The sequence below is a fragment of the Serinus canaria genome, chromosome 3 (genome assembly GCF_022539315.1).
Source record: "Serinus canaria isolate serCan28SL12 chromosome 3, serCan2020, whole genome shotgun sequence".
In the NCBI taxonomy this organism is placed as follows: domain Eukaryota; kingdom Metazoa; phylum Chordata; class Aves; order Passeriformes; family Fringillidae; genus Serinus; species Serinus canaria.
Window position 1 is genome coordinate 79,805,883 of NC_066316.1, and position 23,674 is coordinate 79,829,556.

At 39.5% G+C, this 23,674-nt stretch overlaps 1 protein-coding gene and 1 long non-coding RNA gene across 3 annotated transcripts in view; one reads left to right on the top strand and one right to left on the bottom strand.

Annotated features, from left to right (window-relative positions):
- Window positions 1-348: 348 nt before the first annotated feature.
- On the bottom strand, window positions 349-6,572 carry LOC115484931 (uncharacterized). Its single transcript, XR_007777359.1, has 3 exons — window positions 4,131-6,572; window positions 2,371-3,619; window positions 349-889 (listed from the first exon to the last, which is right to left on the bottom strand). It is a non-coding gene; the product is annotated as an uncharacterized LOC115484931 (long non-coding RNA).
- Window positions 6,573-6,736: 164 nt separating this feature from the next.
- IBTK (inhibitor of Bruton tyrosine kinase) overlaps window positions 6,737-23,674 on the top strand; it is a 54,027-nt gene continuing 37,089 nt past the window's right edge. For both annotated transcript variants that reach the window (XM_050971935.1, XM_050971936.1), the window contains exons 1-7: window positions 6,737-6,953; window positions 14,391-15,058; window positions 18,335-18,431; window positions 18,760-18,884; window positions 19,722-19,832; window positions 21,037-21,207; window positions 22,334-22,451. In XM_050971935.1, coding sequence (XP_050827892.1) covers window positions 14,735-15,058; window positions 18,335-18,431; window positions 18,760-18,884; window positions 19,722-19,832; window positions 21,037-21,207; window positions 22,334-22,451 — 946 coding nt within the window. In that variant the 5' untranslated portion in view covers window positions 6,737-6,953; window positions 14,391-14,734. The remainder of the gene's footprint in view (window positions 6,954-14,390; window positions 15,059-18,334; window positions 18,432-18,759; window positions 18,885-19,721; window positions 19,833-21,036; window positions 21,208-22,333; window positions 22,452-23,674) is intronic.

The window sequence follows — 23,674 nt, forward strand, 5'->3', positions numbered from 1 at the left end:
ACTTGGACTCCCATTTTTTAAGATTTTAGTCCCAGGGCATGCAGCCAGGTAGTTGAATTTACTGTTCATTTGGGAAGGAAAGCAAGAGAGAGCTGAGTGGTTTTTTGTAGTATTGTTGTTCAATCCATGCTGTCTCAGAGACATTAATGATCTTTTGGGTGACAGTACTACTAAAACACCCCCTTTGTATCTGCAGTGGATGTTCACACTGCATAATCAATGCTAGAAGAGCAGACAGAACCTATTTCATACCTGGAAATAAACAAAATTAAAACCCAATCAGAAACAATCACATCAAACTTGGTATTACTTTATTAAAACTTAGAAATCAGCATGGTGTATGAAAGCCATCAAATCTTGTGCATCTTCTTTGTGAAACTAGAACACACAATAGAATTTATTTTTTTCCATATATGCTCATTACAATGGCAGTTCACAGAAATGCTGCTGCTTAACTTCTGCTATTAGAATCCTTAGCAGAAACTCAAACAGTTATACCAAAGTTGCTAGACTTAATGTTGAAAGCTATAAATAAAAAGAAATCCTTAAGGGTGTTAATTGGAAAAAAATTCTATACATTTTCTGATATATTCTGTCTGAAATACAATTTATTTATGTATGATCTATTTACAGTGGGTCTATGATATCTGGGTAGGTTGGAGCTGTCTCTGAGAAGAAAAATGAACATTTCAGTTTTCCTGTTCTTTTTCTCCTGTAATTTGGCATATGTTGGACCTCTTGGAGTGAGTCCAGAGGAGGGCCATGAAGACAATCAGAGGTCTGGGGCACCCCTCCTATGAACACAAGCTGAGAGAGTTTGGGCTGTTCAGCCTGGAGAAGAGAAAGCTCCAAGAAGACCTTACAGTAGCCTTGCAGCACCTAAAGAGGCCTGTGAGAAAGATGGAAAGTGATTATCAGGGAGTGATAAGACAAAGTCGAATGGTTTCAAACTAAAAGAGAGTAGGCTTAGATTAGGTATTAGGAAGAAATGTTTCACTGTGAGGGTGGTAGGCACTGGAACAGGTCACACAGAAAAGCTGTGAATGCCCCATCCCTGGAAGTGTTTGGTCTAGGCCAGCCTGGATAAGGGTTGACCTGGTCTAGTAAAGATGTCCCTGCATATGGCAGGGGGCTGCAATGAGATGATGTTTAAGGTCTCTTACAAAACAAACTGTTCTATATGTTTTAAAAATTGTGGGAAAAAGAGGCTCTAATCATCCCTTTTACAGTTTTACTTGGATCTTCATTTGCACTTTCATCACACACTAAATCAAACCTGAATCTCAAATTTTAGATATTGAAGTATTTACTGTTTCTTATACAGCCTTTCATTCATAGGTCTCAACCCATTTTAGAAAGTCTTATTTGCATCCCACCTTCTATTTCCCTCCAGTACCTAAAGGGAGCCTGCAAGAAAGGCTATTTAAAAGGGCATGTGGTGACAGGGCAAGGGGGAATGGCTTCAACCTGAGAGTAGATTAGACAACAGGAAGAATTTATGGGAGTGTGAAGAGGCCCTGGACCAGGTTGCCCAGAGACGCTGTGGATGTCCCATCCCTGGAAGTATTCAAGAACAGGTTGGATGGGGTTCTGAGCAATCTGCTCTAGTAGAAGATGACCTTTATGTTTCCTTCCAACCCAGGCCATTCCAATTCTGTTTTGCTGAGGAGTCAGTGATCACAAACAGCTTCATACAAGGGACAATTTAAAACAGAAAAGTTAAGTTCCTGTTTTCAGCAGTCCCAATAAAGGTGCTTATTTAGATTGCTGAGACAGAGCACGAGACCTCACCATGGAGTGAGGAAGGATGAATACTCTTCCCACTGCCTGATGCAATATTTAGCAAGCCACTAGCACAGCTGAAACTAGATCGAGAAATGCCTCGAGTTCAGAGCCTGCCCTCCACAAGCCAAACTTGCAAAGAAAACTGCGGTGCCACAGTTTTTGTTGCAGAATTGCCGGCTAACTGAGCAACACTTTGGTGTCATCTGAGTGTCGCAAGACTTTTCCGACTGTAGATGGCACTGCAAGGTAAGTGCAAAGGTGTGTCTCTAGTAGCTGTGGAGATTTTATTATTTTGAAATTGGTTTTTTATCTATAAACACTCTGATATCAAGAGAGCATTTTATCACTAAAGACCTAAAAAAAAGTAAGGTAAGATCAGAGGAGACCTATCTGGAGGTGATGGAAGGAATGCCATGCTATCTTTGCCAACATACTATTTAATGCAGTGCTAATGGGAACCAACACCTTCCACAACAGCAGTGACTAGCTACAGGGATGGACACGAGTGGTGCAAGACAATTCCAGGCTCCCTCTGCCACCCAAACCGAGCACAGCAAGATCCCACTGCCAGCATGGCCATTCTACCTGGGGCTTGATGCAAGAGAGGGAGTCAGATGCCTTTTTCAGGGATAGCACCAACATAGCTGCATCTGGGCATGAAATGGACAGGGGAAAAAAAATCAGCTGTACATTAACAGGATGTTTACCTAGCCTTTACAAAAAGTTAAAAAAAAAAAATCTCACTTTTTCCTGTCATTGGAATAAGGCAAAAAGGGCAGTTTCTCTCTGTTCCCACAGGTTCAGAAGAGAGAAACAGATCTTCTTTTTCCCTTAGCCACCATAATCTTTCTTCTCCCCTCTCTGTGAGACTGCCAAAGACCAGCAGTGTTATTTGCCATGGCTGTGGACTCTGAGATTTGCACTGGAAAGTCAGTATGAAGCCCAAGAGAATGTCCTTGATCCTCTTGTCTTTTTGTCCTTCTCTCCTCTCCACAGAAGGTTGATGCTCTGAAATAACCTGCAGCCTTGCTCCTTCTATTCAGGAAGATAAGGGTGATGCAGGAAAGACAGGCCACAAATTAAATTTTTTGCTGCACTTGTACAATAAACTTCCCCCAGAACAAAAAAAAAAAAAAAATTCCAACAATTACTTTGTTTAAAATAATGCTCTTCTGCAAAATATTTCACAGCACAACAGATCATACTACAATAACTTTACACATACTGTAGTCTTTGATTTTGTTGAAGATTACATTCTAATAACTGTCCCTTTACCAGGTCCCACAAAAGTTCTTTTAGTACCTGTGGGATGCCATTATAATTTTTGTTTCATGTATGCTAGGCCCTTTATCACAGGATTTTACAAAATGTTTTTTAAAAAGACGGGAATTCTGAACAAATGGGGGACAATGCATTGTCACCACACACGCTGCATATTACTGATAATAAACTATCCTTTTTGTGTATATGGACTACTACAGTAACAGAAAATCTACCTTGGCCATCAGAGAGGCTCCCATGGTCTTATTAGACAAGCTGGAAATCTTGGAAGCTAAAAAGGAGATGTTGGAATTTCTGACATGGCACAGCTACACGTGGAAGTGTTCCAGCCATGCAAGATGAAGAACCTGCTTTTCTGGAGCCACAGTTTGCTGAGAGGAAGCTCCTGGAAGCTCACCACCTCTCTATTTCCTTCTTCACAGGGGAGCTCTCAAGTAGATTGATCAGTTTGGCAAGGCCAGATCCATCACCATTATAATTTCCACACTGTTTGATCCTTGGACTTCTCCACACTTTCTTAGACTGTTATACAGCAGGAATTTCATTACCCTGTCTGTTTGAGTAAGAGGATGAACTTTGTTAGAACACGAGGCACATAGTTTTAGTAAATTTGGAGACTTTTTTTTTTGCAAGCTTTCCCTTCTAAGAGGTTTTACATTGAATTTTGCTTTATTAGTTCTGTAATACAAATTTTCTGGCATATTATACTCTTTTTTTTCCAAGTTCATTAGAGAGAAGGATTATGAGAAACATTTTTAGTAGCAGAAGTTAAGCCTGATTAATATTTTCTTCAGCAGAGTATTACTGCTGCCAATAACAGTTATTACTCAAGGCTCCAGAGGACACTGGTAATAATTAGGCCAGCTAAGGCACATAAATAGATATGTGAAGGCAAAAATCTGTCACTTGACATTTAGTATAGCTGAAAAGGAAAAAAAATAATAATTTTCATTTTTTATTTATAGATTGAACTTTTTGATTAATGACTTAAAAATAATAATCTTTTTTCCCCCCAACATTCAGGATCAATTTCAGACAGAATAAAGCACAAAGTTTTTTTTTACCTTTCTGTCACTTAAATCTCCTCCTCTAATTCCTCCAGCAGCCTAAGTCTGGTGCAGACTACAATGGATGGATGGATAAGATTAATAGGTCACTAGAAAGCTGCCTAATGAAGTAATGTCCTCCCTATAGCCTAGATTTATCTTCCCTAACCTTAAATGAGTACACACATTTAGAGCACAGTCAATTTGTAATTCTTCAACAGTCAATGAACTGAGAAGCATATAAAGACAAAAATACACTCTGTAGGCTAGTTAAGTTGCTCAAAATTAATGTTCCTCCTCAAATTCTGAAGATAGCTAAGTATACCGGTTTTCCTTTTAATGTGTCGCTCTTCCTTCCTTTTTATGGATTAAAGCCTAGAGCTTCTATAAAAAGTAACAGCAGTTAGAGACATATTTTTTTCCTATAATTACTTGTTTATTTCTGGTAATTCAGATCTTTTCACCACAGACTGAAAAAAGCCAGATGAACAGTTCTTTATTGACAGACACATACTACATGTGTCAGGAATTTACAAATCTGGCTGTTGGACAACCCAGTTAAAAATACTCTTCAGTGACTTGTTGCTGGCTTTTCATCTCCACATCTGTAATTTTTTCCAGGAGACTTAAAATAGCAAATTTTTATGCAACAGTGTTGCAATTTTTCACAGTAAAAAAAAAACCCAAACCAAAACAAGTAATTTAAACAGAGGCTCAAGTTACCCTGTTTGAGCTACTTTTGTTTTACAATATTACTTTAGCACCTCAACATAGCTCTGCAAATCAAGTTGTAGCATCTGGGCTCTGTGAGTGGTGTTCACTAGTTCGCTGCTGCTATTGCAGAGGCAGTACAAGATAGCAGGAATTTCTATTACTCACCTGTGAACTGGGGTCAATTACAAAAACCTAAACAATAAACAACTGGCAAGGCAGTTAATATATTATTTTTTCATGAATATATTAAAAGTACTGCAAAGATAAAACTCTTGCATAGAAAATGATTGCTAAAAGCCTTTGGTTACTCTGTCAAGGTTTTGTCTGGCTTGAACTCTATCAGGTCTTATTCATGACTCTGTTATTTTCCCACTTTTCTTTGTTGATTGCTGCAGTTTTCTATTCTTTACATTAATATTTATTATGAAAGACATGAGGGGCAGTCCAGCTTCCAGAAATTATCTTTTTCATATGGAATCTTAGACATTATTCTAGACATTATTCTACTTTAAGCCTCTTCATCTTTCCATCATGCCCTTTGCTGCTCCAAAGTTGGTCCAGGCTATTCACTTGAATTTTTTATTATGCAACAAAGCACTGCTTAGAACTGACTTCAGCTGTATTTGGACCTCCTCGTGTCCCAGATGGTCGTCTCTGTCCTTAGGCCAGCTGGCAGCAGAGTTGGAGCATGGCCACCTCTGACCTTTATTTGTGACTGAAGCACTTAGAACCTATCAGTGGGAAAATAATGCATAAATAAATTTCACGTAGCTTGCAGTTTTAGTTGCAATGGTGAATGGCTGCTGGCAAACTAAATGTTCATACAGAGAAAATCAGAGAGCAGATTGTATAGTTCACATTAACTGAGTCAGATGGCATGGGTAAAAATGCTTGAGATTCACCTAAATACAATTCATACTGAATCTTTCCCAAATTGAACTGTTACTAAAGAACATGCATAACTTTTTTTTCAACTGTTTGGTGGTTTTAAAGATAGCTATGTTGTTTTAAGGTCATAATGCTCACACTCATGGGATAATGCTGTGCCTTTAAAAAACATATAGGAACTCTGGCCATTACATTAATAACAATACATCATTAATGTCTTTCTTGGAAAAAATAAATCGATTTCTTCTTTTTATTTAAAGGTGATGTGTACTTGTTTTACTCTGTATTTTACTTTGGGTACTTGCTCGTCTTGGGTTCGGCTTCCTGCCTTTAAACAGTACACCCTAATCCTGTCCCAGATTTAATTTGTAATCTGTGCCACCTATTGCATCATCCAAGGCGTCCACCAGAAAGCACTGAGCCCTCACGGAGTGCCCTGCAGGACTCACAAGGGCAGGTGTGCAAATCCTTGTGCACACACAGCTTTGCTTACGAGACTGCCCCGAGACGGTGTCAAAAGCCTCACAAAAAAATCGTGTACCCCATGCATTAGACCACTTGCTCTGTCAGGGAGAGAAACTGCTGCGGTTTAATACATTCTCAATGGACAGAGCCTTCTCCCTGCTTTTTCTCCATTACTTTGAGGGCATCTACAGGCTGGGTATTTAACTATTTGCTTTTGAGCCCTCCAGGAGGGAGGCGTGACCTTACCAGAAACCCATCCCACGCTTCGCAGCAAGGCACGGTGCTTCTCGGGCCAAGACTGCCAGAAGGAGGCCCCTCAGCTCTCCCCCATCCCTTGCCCGACAGAAAGACTCACAGCCCCCCCACAAACCCCGCCGGCCATCTTGGTTTAACCCCTGCCACACCACGGCCGAACGGGGCCACGCCCCCCGCCCCGGGCCACGCCCCTCGTCCCCCTGACCCCGCCTGTCAGTCAATCCGGGCTCGGCCGTAAGGGGCGGGGCCAAGGACGCAGCCGCAGCCAATTGGCGCGCTAGGTGAGGCTGAGCGGCGGCCAATCGGCGTTTCGCTTCTTCCTGGGTGCGTTGGCCGCTGTCGGTGCTCCCCGCTGAGAGCCGCGGGCCCCGCCTGTCGCCGTCGCTGTCGCTGGCGGAGCTGTCGCGGTAGCGGCTGCACCCTTAGCCTGGCCCTGCCCCGGAGTCACTGAGGATGAGCCCCCGCGCTGCCCAGCGCGCATCCCGCCCTGCCCGCCTGAGTCCATTCATCTAGCGACTGGTGAGGGGCGGGCCGGTGCGTCCGGCTGGAGAGCCGCTCGGGGGACGGGTGCTGTCGGAGGGGTCGGGACGGCGGCGGTGGGCAGCTGAAGGAATGGGGGGAGCTCTGGGCAAGGCAGCCAGGGAGGATAAAGGACAGCCGGCCACGTAGAATGGGAGGGGACCGGCTTCGTGGCTCGGCCGCCTGTGTCAATAAGTCTCTCATCGCTCCTGGCTACGTGGACGCGTGTAGTGGGAGTCAGAATGGCCCCTTGCCCCTCTGCCTGCCCCTGGCCTCTCTCTGGCTCCCTGGAGCACTTCAGACCTTCCCCCGCCCTGACACTGGCAGGAGCCTCTTGCCAGGTTTCCTTAGCTGTGGATTCAGGGGAAGCCTGGCGTGTTTCTCTCTTTCTTGGTGATACTTGTCCGGTTTTGGTAGCAGCTCACAGTGCTGCTGGGTTAGACCAGCACCGTAAGCACCGGAGAGCTGCGGTCTCCTAGTTATCTTAAAAGGATACTTCCATGCAGTCTTCCTAGGCGAAATACAACTCTTTTTTTTTTTTTTTTTTTTTGTTATGTGGTCAGTGTAGTTGTCTGTCTTTGTGGAAACTGGTTACAGTTTGTGGTTTACAAAAAAACAGTAATCGCCCACGAACATCTGGTGTGGGTAGTCTACATTAAAACTGTACCAGAAGTTCCCAGTTAATTTAAAAACGTCACTTTTTCCCAAGATGGAAAAGTTCTTGACGGGATTTATTGGACATAATTTGAAGTGGGGTGAAGTTCTAGTGCACGCTTGTGGTTTGTTGTGTTTAACTTCCCTTCAGCATGGTCTGTTTCAATAAAGCCTGAAGCAAGATCTTGATGGATTGTGGAAATGACTCTAGCTGCACTCACTGTACTTTTGCCTGTAGCACTTTGTTTTAAGTTTTTTAGACAGTGTGAAGTTATTAAGCATAAGCAGTCCTGAGTATTTCTAGATAAGTGCAGCAGAGTATTTCACAGTTTACTGTTTATGTACAATGATTCCCAAGTGATAGATGTGCTCTGACGTTTGTAGCTGAATTTAGCTACCAGTGGTACTTTGGTCTTTTTTTGACAGATGTGTCAGCCTTTAATTGGCAGTGCTGCTTAGCTCAGCTAGGAGCTACTGAATTAGGGTTGTTGGATTGCTGAATGTTTCATTCTGATAAGGATTATGCAGTTGTTGTTGAAGGAGGAAGTTGGAGAAAATCTGGAGAGAGCCTCTAAAGGTCGCTTGTGCTGGGGTGCACCTGTGCTGAGTGGTGGCATGGAGGCCCCATCCCAGTGAAGGAAGCAGCAGTGGCCCAGAGGACATAGGGGCATGGTGGATTGTGGTGTCTTTCAAAGCAAGTTGGTTTTCCTTGGTAGCTTTGCTTCTGGGCAGGTCACATTTATTTATAACTTGAGCAGTTTGCTTGTTGTCTAGCTTGTTTTGAGAGCCTGACGTACATTCAATTTGTCACTTGAAAATCCTTCCTGACATATAACCTGAATCTTTTATGAAATTTGAATGAATGACTTCTTTGTCCACTGTCAGGAGTAAAAGGGACTGGATTTTTGATGTTTCTTGGTGTAACAGATGCCTTATTCAAAGGCTCTGGGTGGTCTGCTGAAGCCACAGCTGAAGGAGAAAAGAGATCCAACTTGCTTGTACTTAGGTGTTGTTCCATAAACATTCTCAATCCTAGTGGCTCTTTCCAAGTTTTTCTCTACTTACTTGCTTCTCTTAAAACTTGCTGTCTGAACTAGAAGCAGGACTGATATTTTGTGCATTGAGGAGAGCAGAACCCTTGTTGTCTGTGTCTCAATGCTCCTATTATATAGTCAAGAAGAAGCTGCTTTTTTTAAGGTCTCTCTGTGGGAATTTCACGTTGCTAAACCACTCTTAGCTACTGCATAGCTTAGATTTGTTTTTCCTTGTGTATTCAATAACTTTTCTCCCCATAAAATACATTTTTTGTTCAAGAAGTTGGAAAGTATAGATTTTTGCCCATTCTTAACAAACTTACAAGGAATTTCTGAGCAGGTTAAACTATCTGTGGATATGTAATCTAAGCAGGAATTAGTAGTCTAACTGTTCTTTAAAGGCTAGGACAATGTGCTACCTGTACCTGAAAGGTGTACTTTGTTTGTTTATCTAGGAATTCATCTGTTTCTTGGAGATCTTGCTTAATGCCAGTGCTAAGGCCGTCACATTACTACCTAGCCTCAATTTTCTGGTCACTTTTATTGGATTTTAAACTGCTACTTTAATATGTATTAGTGATAGTTGCCTTTAGGTAAGAATATAGTCAACAGAAAGTCCTGGAAAAATGGTAACAAGATAGCAAATTCCCATGGCTTTATTTCTGTAAGCCTTTTTTTATTAGCTTACTAATCAAGTAGTCTGTTTAGTGATGTTTGCTTTAGGTACAAATATTTTAAGGATTTCTGTGCTGTTATGGTTATAGGTCTTTTGTGATGTTATGAAACAAATGTGAATGGACCAACATGGAGAAGTGTCAGCCTGCTTACTTAAAAAACAACCCCCTTCCCTTCCACACTGGAAATATTTAAGATATTGCAATACCCTTATAAGGATAGACTTAACTTTCCTGAAATGTGTGGATGTTGCCAGTCTCACTTCACTTAGCAACTTATTATCAAAAGGAAAAGAAAATTAATTTAGTGCTTTCAGAAAAACGATATTATTTTTACTTTTTTTTTTTTTTTTTTACGGGAAGGGTGTTAAGCTTGTCAGGGAAAGCTGTATGCTTCTTTTATATGAAAAATAGAAACCATTACTTAGTTCTCTTCTAGGAGAACCAAATCAGGGGAGCTAGGTAATTTTTCACCATGTGTATTTTAGGTGTGACTGATTTAGTAAAATTAATAACATGGAAAAAATAAATTATTAAGCTCTGACAGAAAAGCAGAATGGAATGAACTTATGCCAATTTTAAGGTCTTGAGAAATATGCTTTTAGTAGAGCAGCCCAAGGATGGGTTTCAGGGCCATGTGACTAATTTGACAGTTGAGTTACTTTAATGCAGTGCGCATTGAAGATCCAAACCCAGCAATCTGTCTTTGAGTGGCAATGAATTCTGGGTAGCTGAATCTCTTCTGTCTTCTCTTCCACTTCCATGTAACACCATTGTTTGTATTAAATGAAAAAAGTCACTACAGCAGCTGCCAGCCACTGTCTTGGTACCAGTATCCACATCCATGTCAGCCAGGTTTTGGTAGCTCTAACACTGTGTAGGCATTCAGGAAGAATTGGAAGGACCACAGATGGCAGTTCTAGTATCAAATCAGACTGAATGCTAGAAACATACATTGGCACTGCCACCCATGAGGTGAGGGTTGGTTTTTGTTTCCTTGTACCTCTGAGCCAGGAGCACACAACCTCTGTGGAAATGCTTTCTGGAAAAAGAGAAAATTGGGAATGCATTGGTAGCAACTATGATACACAGGGGGAAGTTTCTGGAACTTCGCGGTGGGAGGCTTCTGCCAACTCTGTTCACTTTTCCCAAATGTTGAGGTTTCATGTCTGCTGTTTGCAGGAAATGAAACCTATCACCATCATCCTTAGTCACTAAGGTATTTGTAGAATCTTTGTTCACTTCATACTCAGGAGAGGTGTGACAGCTTTGATTTTTGTAGTGACTTCTGAGAGGAACAGATTTTTGAGACAACGGCAGTAGGTACAGAGCTGCTTTTTCAGCTGTAGGAGTTCTGCCTCCATAGGGTCAGATGACGCATCTGACACATTCCTTTGTGGAGGGTGTCTGACAGCTCTGGTGCAGTGGTGCTTTGCCTTCTCTGAGGGGGAGAGCTGAGTAAGACAGCCCTACCTACCCACTCGCAGGAGGCAAGATACCACAAACACTTTCTTGCTACTAAAGAATTGCTTCCAAATTCCAATCTTTCAAATATTCCTGGGCTGTGAACATGCATAATAAATAGCTCATGTCTCTGAGGGTTAGAAACCCACTTGCTGCTGAAATAAAATAACTTTGGGATACTCTGAATGCTGCTCTAATTCCTTCATTTTTTGTGACTTTTTTCTATAATGTTAATTAGGAATCAGTTTTTAAAAATAATTTGAATTTCAGATAATGCCTACTGTATCATAGAAGTGTTAAAATATTATAGCCTTATTTAGCTTTTTATGTTTTTTAATAATTACAACATTAAGAAGACACTGGTATTGTAACATGGATGTGATTCATGCTGAGAAGCCTACAGAAATATCTGCAAATAAAAGTGGAGACACATAATCAAAATGGCACCATGTTCTAGATCATCTTAATTCAAAATTTAAAAAATGCTGCTCCTTCTTGTTTTGTGCTTGTTTTAGGTGCTCACTGTTCAGCTGGGACTCCATATACTAAAAGTAAGCATTTCATAGTGGAAATGCTTTCACACTGACCTGAGCTTCAATTCACAATTTGAAAGTTTTAAGGTTTCTCTTAAGGACTTTGTGTAACAGTCAGGTCTGGTGATCACCCTTTTTCAGATTTTTGTTATAATGTGAGAATGTTTGTTGCCAGTGTGACAGCTTTAAGTGAAAACTTGATCTACAGCCTTCTGTCTTGAGCTCAAGGTGTATATATCAATATACTAATACAGTATTTAGTTTTGTAATGTTTACAGTAAAGAAAGGCTTGGTTGAAATGACTTATAAAGAAATAATTCAGCAGAGTCAGGTTTCACATAGCTGAAGTAAATGTCACTGTGATGGAGTTAGTGTGTGACAGGCAGGCTTATATTTCTGTTTACTAGCAGACTTTTTATTCTTTTAATATTTGATTTGTTATTCACATTATTTTGGTGTTTGATAGGCTGGAGCTCAGGTGCCTTCAATAAATTTTTGTCTGGCCTCTTTGTTCTTTTCTTGTAATGGCACAAGTCTCAGGATTTGCTTTCTTCTGCATCATTTTCTCATGCAGTTCAGTGCCTTAGATAGGTGTGGATCTGCACAAAGGAAGGTATGACACAGGGGAGAGCAGGACTGCTTTCTTGGGTGGTGGTGCCATTTCATACCAGTTTAACAGATTAGTCAACCTTATGTCTCCCCTGAATGATACTTCTTAATGTTTTTTTTTATCTTTACCTTTATTTTCCTGTGTATCAACAATAGTAATGTTTAAACAATGAGCTGTATTTAAGATGTGCTTTACAATGCATGCATAAAATGTTTGCTTCTTCCATGACATAATTCTATTGCCTAGTGTCATATTGGTGAAATGTGATACATTTTTTCCTGCAGATCTTGAAATGTTTGGGGTTTTTTGTAGATTTTTTGTTTTGGTTTAGTTTTTTTTTTGAGGGTGTTTTGCTTTTAATTATTAGTTTTAGAAGGGTGTTTCATGCACTGGCAGTCTGAGTGTGCTAATAGTTACCTATCACACTTCGATTCATTGGAACAACAAGTCAGGTTGTATACTTGAAATCAGAGCTTTTTTCCAAACCTGTTACAGTGATTTATTCTCTTTATAATCTGAGACTTGAGAAGGTCAGAGGACAAAAGTCCACACATGCATATGATAAATTTCTGGTGTTACTGCAGAAATTTGTATGTTGTTTGGAAAATGCCCTGTAGAGTGAACTGAAGCTTGCTGGGACAAATTTAAGCTCAACAGTTGTGGTCAGTTCTAGTCTTGTAAAATTTCCTGGTGCTACCCCTGGTCAGGGATGAGGGACTAAATTGTAGTGAATAAAAATGATTTTTCTTTCTTTTTCATTTGCCCACTCTTTGGACTTGTTTTGAAGGTGTATACACTGAACAACTTCTGGTCCATAGATTTGCATTCTGAGTATTGTAACCCTTCTGAATGAGGTGGAAGAGTAATTGTTGGAGGCTTTATTATGAGATATTTAAATGAATACTCTGGACTAGATTTTTTTTTCTTGAAAGTTTAGATTCTATTGTTAATGTTTGCTCTAAGCTGATTGCTTGCTGCTTTATGGAAATCTTTATTCTTAAAGCAAGAGGAGGACTTGCATTTCTCTTTTACAAACAAAAATATATTTTTCTGAAATGCAAATAAAGATATTAAGAAAATATGGTTATACATTTAGTGGCTGAAAAGCAATGGAAGATAAGCTCAACCTTTTTGATGAGGTTGGGGTCAAGGAGTAGGATGTGAACATTTATAATGACTGATGAGTAGGATGGGGGAGTTTTGTGTTTTGCTGTTTTTTTTTGGTGTGTCCCCGTGTTATCCCTCCCATTCCCCACTCTGAAGGTGTGTTAACATTTTTAGTTTATTTTTTTAGCTTTCAGGATGGCATTGCTCAGCTTGTCTTGGAATATTTTAATTGTAGTAGAACAACTTTAAATTACATTTTGCGCAGCAAACAAGAACATGAACTGAATACTCACTCAGTTTGAAACTTATATCTGGAAGGCTGAAGAGTGATTTTTTGGGGATCTCATACTAGTGATGTATGTAGTTCACTTTTTCTGTTTTCTGGGTTTGTGTGTTATTTTTATACTACAGTCTGCACATCTTGTCACATTTCTGACTGTAACTCCGGACCTTTCATAGGCTAGCTGAGTGCTTCTGTCAGTCCTCCTTTACTTTTGAGAAAAGGGATGCCAGAGAAAGATGTGTATGCTAATGATAAGTATGCACAGCTAAGCAGAAGAGCTGTATGCCCCAGACTGTGAATATATTTTCATGAAGAAGAATTCTTATTTTTGCTTCCTTTTCCTTCTCCTTTGTCCCTTACCCCTTCCAAATTAGACCTCTTTTCTTCTTGCCTGTTTCAGGAGCTTTAGACCTTAGCCCTGCATGGGTGCTAACAGCCTGAATACGTCTCTTGTACAAGGTGCTTTTATTTGCTTTGATGCCATCCTCCGTCTCACCTTTGTGAGCAGCTCTGGGAGTGGTGGAGAGGAGCCTTCCTATTGATTCTGCAGATTAGAATGAGCAGGGACATGCACAGATATTTGGGCCAGGGAAGAGAAAATGGGACATAATCCTTTTATTGCAGTGGTTGTGAAGACTGGTGGTGGTCTCTCCTTCCTTCTACTATGTTACTAACAATGCCTCTGTTAGCCATGGTGTCCTCAACAGCTGAGGGATTTTTTTGGGGGATGGATTCTGCCCCACCCAGTCTTTTAGTTCAGTTTGTGCTTTCTGATCACAAAGTAATGATAGAATTAGACACTAAACAGTCAGGATCCTGAGGATCCTCAGGATGGGAAAGCAAACTTTTTTGGATCTGGTTTACTTTGTGGCCTAAACAACTTATGTCAAAGAAAGGTAGGAGGTGCCTTTGGAGGCTGGGGTGTGGAAGGGAGTAATGCTTTTTTAATCTGATTGAATGTCTGAGTATAAGCTCAGATGGCATGAGACAAGGGCTGAATGATATGCAGTTAAATCAGTACAGTTGCAGGGGTGAAGTGTTTTTGTTTACTAATCTGTTCTGGTTTGCTCTCTTTCAGGTCTCCCTTGCAATTATGGAGTTTTAGAAGAATAAGGTAGTGTGGAGGGGGAATCCCCCTCTGCACTCTAGAGGTAGCTCACTTTTGGAATTTTCTATGGACAAGATTATTTGTTATATAAGATGGTGAAATAAGACTTCTAAAAATATATATTTATAAATATTTATTTGGATCAAGTGCCAAACATAACAGTACAACGATTTCTAATGGCAGCTCAATAAACTTGGATTTACATCCTTGGAATTACAATTTTTGTAAGGCACTGTGTTGTGTACTGAATTGGAGTGCCTTGATACACTTAAGGGTTGTTCCCCTTAAGGAGAAGAGCAGCTTTAGAACTGAAGATGAATTCTTACATGCCAGAGTGCACTTCAAAGTGTCGATCTCTACAGCATGCTTTGGATGTTATTTCTGTAGTTACCAGAGGAAGTGAAGGCCAGATCAAGGCCTTTCTCTCTTCTTACTGCTACAATGCTGCAACTATCAAAGATGCCTTTGGTAGAAATGTTATACATCTCGCTTCGTCTTGTGGCAAAAAAGGTGTGCTGGACTGGTTGGCTGAGACCAAAGGAGTGGATCTCTTGGCAAAAGACAAAGAGTCTGGATGGACAGCTTTGCACAGAAGTATATTTTATGGATACATTGATTGTGTTTTGTCATTACTGAAGGTGAGTGATTTGTAACAGTAATTTTCCTTGGCATCTACAATTTTTACATACAACTATTTTGCTTATGTAAAAGTGTGTTTTTAAACTTGACTGGAAGCCTCTTGAGGCTTGTCTTAATACTGTGCTCAGATTGCAGTGCATTGATTTACTTGAAGGTTGTCTCTGTTCATACAGATGCCTGCCTTTTCCTATGCAGAAATCAGCGCTGAGAAAGGATCCCTGAATAATTGTGGACTTCCTTGAAGACTTGTTTGTGTAGATATCAGGCTCAGGATCTTAAAAATAGAGAGTGGTCAGACTAAAAGTACTCTGAAAATAGACTTGCAGTAATTGTATCAACTGATGTTAGAGAACTTAAAATTAGAGGAAATTAAATGGAGTTATAATTAGAAATTAATTTTATGTTTAAGAGATAAACAGTTCAAGATATGGAGTATTCTGTTAAGTGAATCTCCATTTCATTAGTATTTTAAACCAGGGCTTTTGCTCAGTCTCCCTTTCTTACAACTGCTGTTTCTTCCCATCCAATTAGCAAGTTGTATATATTTTTAATTAATCATCCTTCTGTTCCTCCTTTTGCAAATACAGCAAAGGGGAGAGATGTTTGTTTGAGATGTTCAGAGTCTCTTTAACCATGTAAGAAAATGAAATATTTGTGGTTGTTTAAAAACAAACCTTTTAGGGCAGAGAATGTTCCATTTTGAATGCAGTCTTTTAAAATTACAGTGACTAGCCATTTGTAGACATAACTCTCTGCCTTGTACAAGACTTTAAACAGAAAGATGGTGGATCTAGTAGGGTCTGATAACTGTTAAATATTTATTTCATGTGCTGTCCCTTTACAGAGTGGGGAAGTTTAATGAAAACTTGAAAAAAATAGATGTTTTTATAAGTATTGTATGTATGATTCTGTTCTCTAGAAAACTGTAAACTGTGTATGTGATATATGAAAAAGTATTCAGTCCTCTAGTGCATGTGTGTATATCTGTATCTTTGATATTTGCTTACAGGAGGCCTGTACAGCTTTTCCCCAGTGTCTTTTACTTTTCTGTCAGTTACATAAGTGAATGAGATTTTTTTTGCTAGCCAGGTCTACTGATACTCTTCTAAGAAGCAGTCCATGGAGGCTGCTCTCTCTTCTAGTTCCTTAACTGAAGTCTGTCTGCTGCACTATGTTATATAAAGGATGTGTTCTAGTATTAAAGGATGGTAGTATAAAGGTGTTCTTAAGGTATTATACAGAACAGAACAACAACAACAGAAACTGATTATAGAATAGAATTATGAAATAGGTGAGATAGAAGGAGATCTCTGAAGATTGCCTAGTCTAGCCCCCATGCTCAGGCAAGGTCATCTAGAGCAGACTGCCCAGGACTATGTCCGGTTGGATTTTGAGCAGAGCATCAGACATTGCTGTTTCAATGTTTTACTATCAGTGCAGTAAAAATGTGTATTTGACTTAAACAGGATTTCTTATACGTTAGTTTGTGCCCATTGCCACTATTTCTGTCATTGGATATCACTGTCATCCCTACCTCTCACCTCCAATCAGGTATTTATTAGGTATGATAAGGCATGCTGAACCCCTCCCCCATCCCAAACCTTCTCTAGGCTAAGCATCCCAGCTCTCTCAGCTTCTATTTCAATGTCAGATGCCCCAGTCATTATCTTCATGGTCTTTTGCTGAGCTTGCTCCTGTATGTCCTTATCTGTCTGGGAGTCCAGACCTGAAGCCAGGACTCCAGCTGAGGCTTGCCAGTGCTGAGTAATGCTTGCTGGCAAGGCTCCCACCTGCAGCCCTGGATGCTTTCAGCATTAACTCTGAGCTTGCTGGCTTGTGGTCATCTGGTGGTCTACAAGAGTCCCCAGGTCCTTTTCTACTAAGGTGCTTTCTAGTCATTCAGCCTCTAGCTGTACCAGTTCACCAGGCTGTTCCTCCCCAGGGCCAGAGTTTGCATTTCCTTTTGTTGAACTTTATGTGGTTCCTCTCAGCCTGTTGCTCGAGCTTGTCAAAGTCCCTTTGAATGTCAGCATAACCCTCTGACTTATCAGCCACTCCTCCTGGTCTCCTGTCATCACCTTTGCTGAGGGAGCAGCACTCTAGCCTGTCATCCAGGTTGTTAGTCAAGATGTTAAATAGTACTAGCTCCAGAATCAGCCCCTGGGTTCCTGAACTAGTGTGGATGACAGACTCCTGCTGTGGGCTGGAGGTGTTCTTGGCTTATTCTCAGACTGTAGCTAACTACAAGATTTACCACTCAGCAATTGGAGTTTGTTTTCACAAATTCTGACCATGTGACTATCCCTGCAGCCTCTGTCTGCTTGTGAATATTTTAAACAACTTCCAGAAATGAAGAATATCCAGCTATCTGTTAAGTCATAAAAATAAGTCAGTCTTTTCTGTTACAGGGTGAATTAATCCCAGCCCTGTTGCTCTATGGTTGTCTTTATAATTTGGAGAACATATGCTGTTGTTCTTCTGGAAAATGTTTTTCCAAATAAAGTTGTATTTCATGAGTTTACTTCTTAAGTGTGAGGCTTTCTTAGGTATCTTTTGTATTAGCCATGACCTCAGGTACACAGGTACAGCTGAGTTGGCCATTAGGTTCTATTTGAGAACATCTGGAGTTTTTCCCTTTTGAGAAGTGATTGATGGCACTTGACTTCCTTCCTAAAATCAATGCTGCTGTAGCAGCACTCTTTTGTATTGAGAAAATGGTATTTACAGAGATTGTCTGTGTCTCACTAAGTTCTGAAAGAATGACCTGCACATGCTTTGTGCCTCTGAAACTTCCCTAGTGCTCTCTTTCCTGGCTCTTTGTGTCCTCTTGCCTTTTCTCAGCAACTGTAAAACTCTGTTCCTTGCTCGTTTTCAAAGTAATAGCAGTTTTTTAATTTTGACACTTGTCAAAACTGATTCTGTAGAATACCAGTTTAAGAAAATGCATCCTTTGAAGCTGGTGAATACTTGCCATTCCTAGATGTCAGTGCTTTATCTTCACATCTGTTTCCTTTGTGTTTTGCTGGTTACAGTTTATTACACAGTCAGTGTTGAGACAAAATCCATGTTAATATATCAACAAGATGTATACACGGCAGAACTGATTTGCAATATTTTTAGTTTATTTTGGATTTGCATACAGTTTACTTGAATCTGAAGATTTTCTTTTATTGGTATTAAACTTCAATTAAAGATATGTTTTGCTCCTTAAAGGTTTATCTGGTTTGCATCAAGCTGTGCAGTTAAAATTCAGTTCTTCTCCTCTCCTCTTTCAGCATGGTGTTAGTCTATATGTTCAGGATAAAGAAGGCTTATCAGCCCTGGACCTTGTGATGAAAGATAGGCCTATCCATGTGGTGTTCAAGAAAACTGGTAAGAAATAAAATAGTCTAACTTGTATTTTGCAGTGAGATCTGTTTCAACAATGTATTAATGTATGTACCAGTGTATGCCATATTTTCTGTTTTTCATTGGGACTTCATAAATTGTGAGATGCCTGATGCTAGTGTTGATCATCTGTACAATATTATTGGAATATTTTGTCATGGTACCTTACTTCTTATAATATTAAATGTTTTTAAAGTTCAGTTTTAGGTTAAAAAAAATTCCTCTTCAGTTTTTAGATAGAAATAGCAATTGTTTTCTGAAGTCAATATGCACAATACTGATAAATTTACAAGAGAGATCTTTTTCATTACAGATCCCACTGAAGTCTACACCTGGGGAAACAATATAAATTTTACTTTGGGCCATGGTGGTCAGCAGGGTAGACATCATCCTGAATTGGTGGACCTTTTTCCTCGGAATGGCGTGTATATTAAACAGGTATTCCTAACATATTGCATAGGCACGTTTCTTGGTGAGGGGTGTGTAAGGGGGAAAAAGTAATCGAGGAGTTATCAAGCATTGAAGATTTCCATGGAAAAACAGTTCTTGGTGCATTCCCCTCTCTGCCCACCTCGTTACCTCCCTGCACCCCCCATCACTGTTACTGAAATTGTGGTTCTCTGTTTTGTGGTGAGAACAGGGATTTTTATATGATTTATTTTGGATATATGGCTTGTGTGTCATTAAATACATTCAGAAGCTTGACACTTCTGTAGCTGTTTTGAGCTGCTGGCTTCCTATGTGACTCCAGTCACACTTTGAACTGAAGTGGAATAATAAATGTGCTTGGTACTTGTTGAATTAAAATTCATCTTGCGTTCAAAACAGCATATGCTGTTAAGCACATCTCTAATAACTTTTGTGACTTCAGTTTGAGAATATTTGAAAGTTTAAAGTACAACTTGAGCAAACAGGGCAGACAATCTGTGCTGCAGTCTTAACATGTTTTCTTTGGCATTTCTGAGCCAGCATTGTGGACCTTTAAACTCAGTCTTTCGAGTTTCTGTTAGCCTGTGGGGCCATGCTTGATCTTATTTTAATAAACTGAAACTGTTGATCTCTTCAAGTAGCTTAAGACAGTACATAATATGTTTAAAGCAAGTATTTTATGTGTTCTATGATTTAATACCACTATCTTACTTGTATTTCATGAATATATCTTTAAAGCAGAACTTCTTCACAAAGTACTTATGGCAGCTGTTTTCAGATTATCGAGAAAAATATTAATCTGTCCTGTGTTGCCTCTTCCCCATCCATCTTTTGCCATTTTTTCAGGTGGTACTCTGCAAATTCCACTCTGTGTTCCTTTCCCACAAAGGCCAAGTGTATACATGTGGACATGGACAAGGAGGGCGCTTGGGTCATGGTGATGAGCAAACATGCTTGGTATGCTGTCTTGTGTTACTTCTTGTAGTCTAGTGTGATGTTTCTTTTATTTCTGACAGCAAGTCTAAAAAGGGAGAGTTTCTGTCAGTGTATTTTCAAAATGAGTTTGCCATTCATTTTAAACCAAACTCCTTGCTTCCCACTAACTAACAGAAAAACTCCAGTGCTAATAGTGAGGTGGCAGAGAGTAGAGGAATGTGCATTCAATTAGAGTTTAACTTCAGATAGCTAGGTGCTGTGGTCAAACTTGTGTTATGGCTGAGTTGATTAAAAGGCCAGCTGATGCTAGATAAGTGGAAGCAAATGTTTTTTGGCTGGGCTTTTTTTGGCAGAGAAACAGCAATACAGTGCTGGGAAGCTGTAGTGGCAGAAAGAGGGATGGTAGGGTTGGTTTTTACTAGACTTATGCAACTTAATTGAAAAGTCACTGGTCATTTTCATTTGAATAGTACATTGTTGCAATGCACAAAACTAAAATTTGAGAAGACTAAATATGATGACAATACAATTCTTAGACTTAAGCATCTTATCCTACCTTCACAGTGTGCATTTATCTTGCAGCACAGTGATTAAAAAAAAAATCCAGTATTGAGTATCTGGTAGAACTTGATATTCTGTTGTTGAATGCTATAGTGGAGACTGGAGCTCAATTTTTTTTTTCTTTTTTAAAGAAAGTAATTCTGTTAAATTAGGATTTTTTTTCAAATTGCTTTTTGAAACTGTAATGTTGCGTAGTTAAATAAATGAGAAGTCATGTTAGAGTGCATGAAGACTCAAAGATACAGAACTGCTTCCTTATTCTCCCTCCAACACAGGATAACCCAAATTTCATTAGGGTTATCCTGTGTTGGAGGGAGATAGCTTTAGTGTTTGTGGTATTTAAAATACCACATGATAGTTAATATTTGTTCAGCTGTCCTGAAGATGTAGTTTCCAATCTAATTTCAGAACAGGTGGATTAAAATTAATCTCCTGTGATAGATAAGGACATTTCCCTGATAGTATTTCAAATGAAAGTAATTCATCTTACTGCACTGGATGTGGTTGTTATGTTAATGAGTGTGTTGTGTGTTCAAATGCATTTTATCTTTATTTCAATATTTGGTTATGACTTTCTGTAGGTGTTACTTTAGTTTCATAGCTGGCCACAGGTTAATAACAAAACAATATGGTTTTATATCAACTTTTTTTTTCCCTGATTCAGGTTCCAAGACTTGTGGAAGGCTTAACTGGTCATCAGTGCTCCCAGATAGCTGCAGCTGAGGATCATACTGTTGTTCTAACAGAAGATGGAAATGTTTACACATTTGGTTTGAATACTTTCCATCAATTGGGTATTCTTCCTCCTCCTTCTAATTGCAGTGTTCCAAGACAGGTAAAAATAACATCAAAGCTTAATTGTTTGGTGTTGCTGTTTTGGTTTATCTGAACAGAAAGTAAAATGTAAAGATTATAAAAATAACCCCTAAACTTTTTCAGAAAAGCAAAATTTAACGTGAGTTCAGATAAATCTTGATTCTGTATTATCAGACATCTCAGATCTTAACTGTGTTCTGATGAACATCTGAGTTTGTAACCTGAACAAGACCAAAATTTGTAGTGTGAAGTATGATGCAAGGTGCAACTGCCAAAACCCTTTTCTTCCCTCTATCCCAAATTGTTCTGTAGCTGAAGTATTAATAGGTATGTATCACTTGAGAATCATGGTCTTAGCTCCTTTTGGATCATTGGATGATGGCTCTTAGGGTTTGAGCATTACATCATTTGCTGGAAGCACTGGAGTCAGTGCTCTGGGAAGGTAGTGACAGGGAAGAGGGGGTATGGGCATCAGCAGCTTAACTATATTTACTAGATTTCTATGTCTAATGTCTAAATTTTTTTTTTTTTTGGTAAGTAAAGAAGCTCTAACTTCATCTGAAGTAGAGCAACATGGCACTATTAGTGTTGTGAAAGTAAAAAAGAATGATTGGCCAAAATGCAACAGGATAGTGTTTTGGGGTACCATGTGTTCTTCAGTAGTATAATGACAGCTCTATATCCACAGTATTTGCTATGATTTTATCATCTTAATATGGAAAAGTTAAGTTAAATGTGAAGTGTGGAATTAGTAGCATAGTGTTCTGCAGTGCGTTTAGGCCATTAGGACTTGCAAGTTTAAACTTCTAGTTGACACTTTACAGCCCCTGTGTCTTCTGTGGCTGTGCTATTCATGTCCCGTTCAGTCTTGTTCAATATCTTACATACGAAAACAGCCTAAGGAGACTCAATTCTTGATTCTAGTTCTGATTAGCTATTACAAAAAGTTTTGTTCTTTTTGTCATTACTGCAATAGTTCCCCTCTTGACAAATTTCTGAAATAACCTGATTTATTAGACTGTATGTGGATTGATATTAGTGCTTCATTCTTAATGACTTAAGGAGTTAAAGTTGTTAGAAGTTTGTACGTGTGAAATTCACCTGTTGCTACTTAATATTAAGATGTCCTTTGGATTTGTGCTTAGGTTCAGGCAAAAAACCTGAAAGGTAGAATGGTGATTGGAGTGGCTGCAGGCAGATTCCATACTGTGCTATGGACTAAGGAAGCAGTGTATACCATGGGGCTGAATGGCGGCCAACTAGGTAAGGTAGAAGTGCTCTGAAAGTAAAACCCAGCCATTGAAAGATGTTATTCATGCTTAACCTGTCATCTGCTTCTGAGAACAGAAGCCTGGGTGAAGCTTTTTTCTCTCTCTCTTGGTTTTTTTTTTTTTTTAAAACAATCTGATGACATCATCACTTCTCACTTCTTTCAAAGAATATTTTTCATTCCTACCAGTTACTTTCAAAATTTGAGATGACAGGAGCTTGTCAGATTTAGCTCTCATTTGAACTCTTTTTAACTTCTACCTTTCATGTATCTTGTGTGGTCCTGCTACTGGAGACTTTGAGGAATTGGAATGCTACTGTGTTGGAAATTACTCCAAGGCAAGCTTGTCTCCTTCCAGCAATCTGGCTGGCACTGCCTTTAATAAATTATAAACTAGCCTTCAGCTCTCCTGCCTATGTCTTTCCATCAAGCACTGTAAACATGCTACTGATAACTTTTTCCATACTAACTTTTTAAAGTTAAATACTTGCCTATATCCAGATTTTTTTCAGCAATACCATTACCAGAATCTTCAGTTAACTTTTTCTTATTCTGAAGTCAAGAAAGAACCTTTTAAAAATATATTACCAACTAGTGAACTTGATTTTTTTGTATGAATGGGACATTTTAATTGCTTTTACCTTTTTTAATAAACAGGCATTGCTATGTTGGTTTGGATTTGCATTTTTGCAGTTTTGGGTCTATGGGCAAACAAAACTATTAGCTATCTATGGCATTTAATCTGCATCAGCTCTGGCCTCAGATTCCAGGTAGTTTTGTGTTTCTATGTTAAGGTATTAAAGGTATGTGAAAAAACTTGTCTTTGTCAGAGAAATACCTTACTAATGAGTATCTTCTTGAGTTTTTTTTGCCTTTTTTATTTTTTTTTATAAGCATCCATCATATAAGCTTTTTTCATGGTTGCTTATGTTGTTGGGATTATTCTGGCTAGCATGTGGCCCAGTGCAGTACCACAGAGAGACAGTAATTGAATCTTAAGTGATATTATCCATGTCAGCTGGGCACCATGGTAGACCTGTGGTGGCAAACCTTGCCCCCATAACGTGTTTGAGCATAGCCCTACATTGTCCTGTGGCAGGATTGCGGCCAGCTCTAGAGGCAGCTCTGCTGCTTGTTTCTTAGTATCTGTACCCTGCTCTGCTCTGTGGTGCAGGCATAAGTGCCCTGAACACAAAACAGGATTATGCTCTGTGTG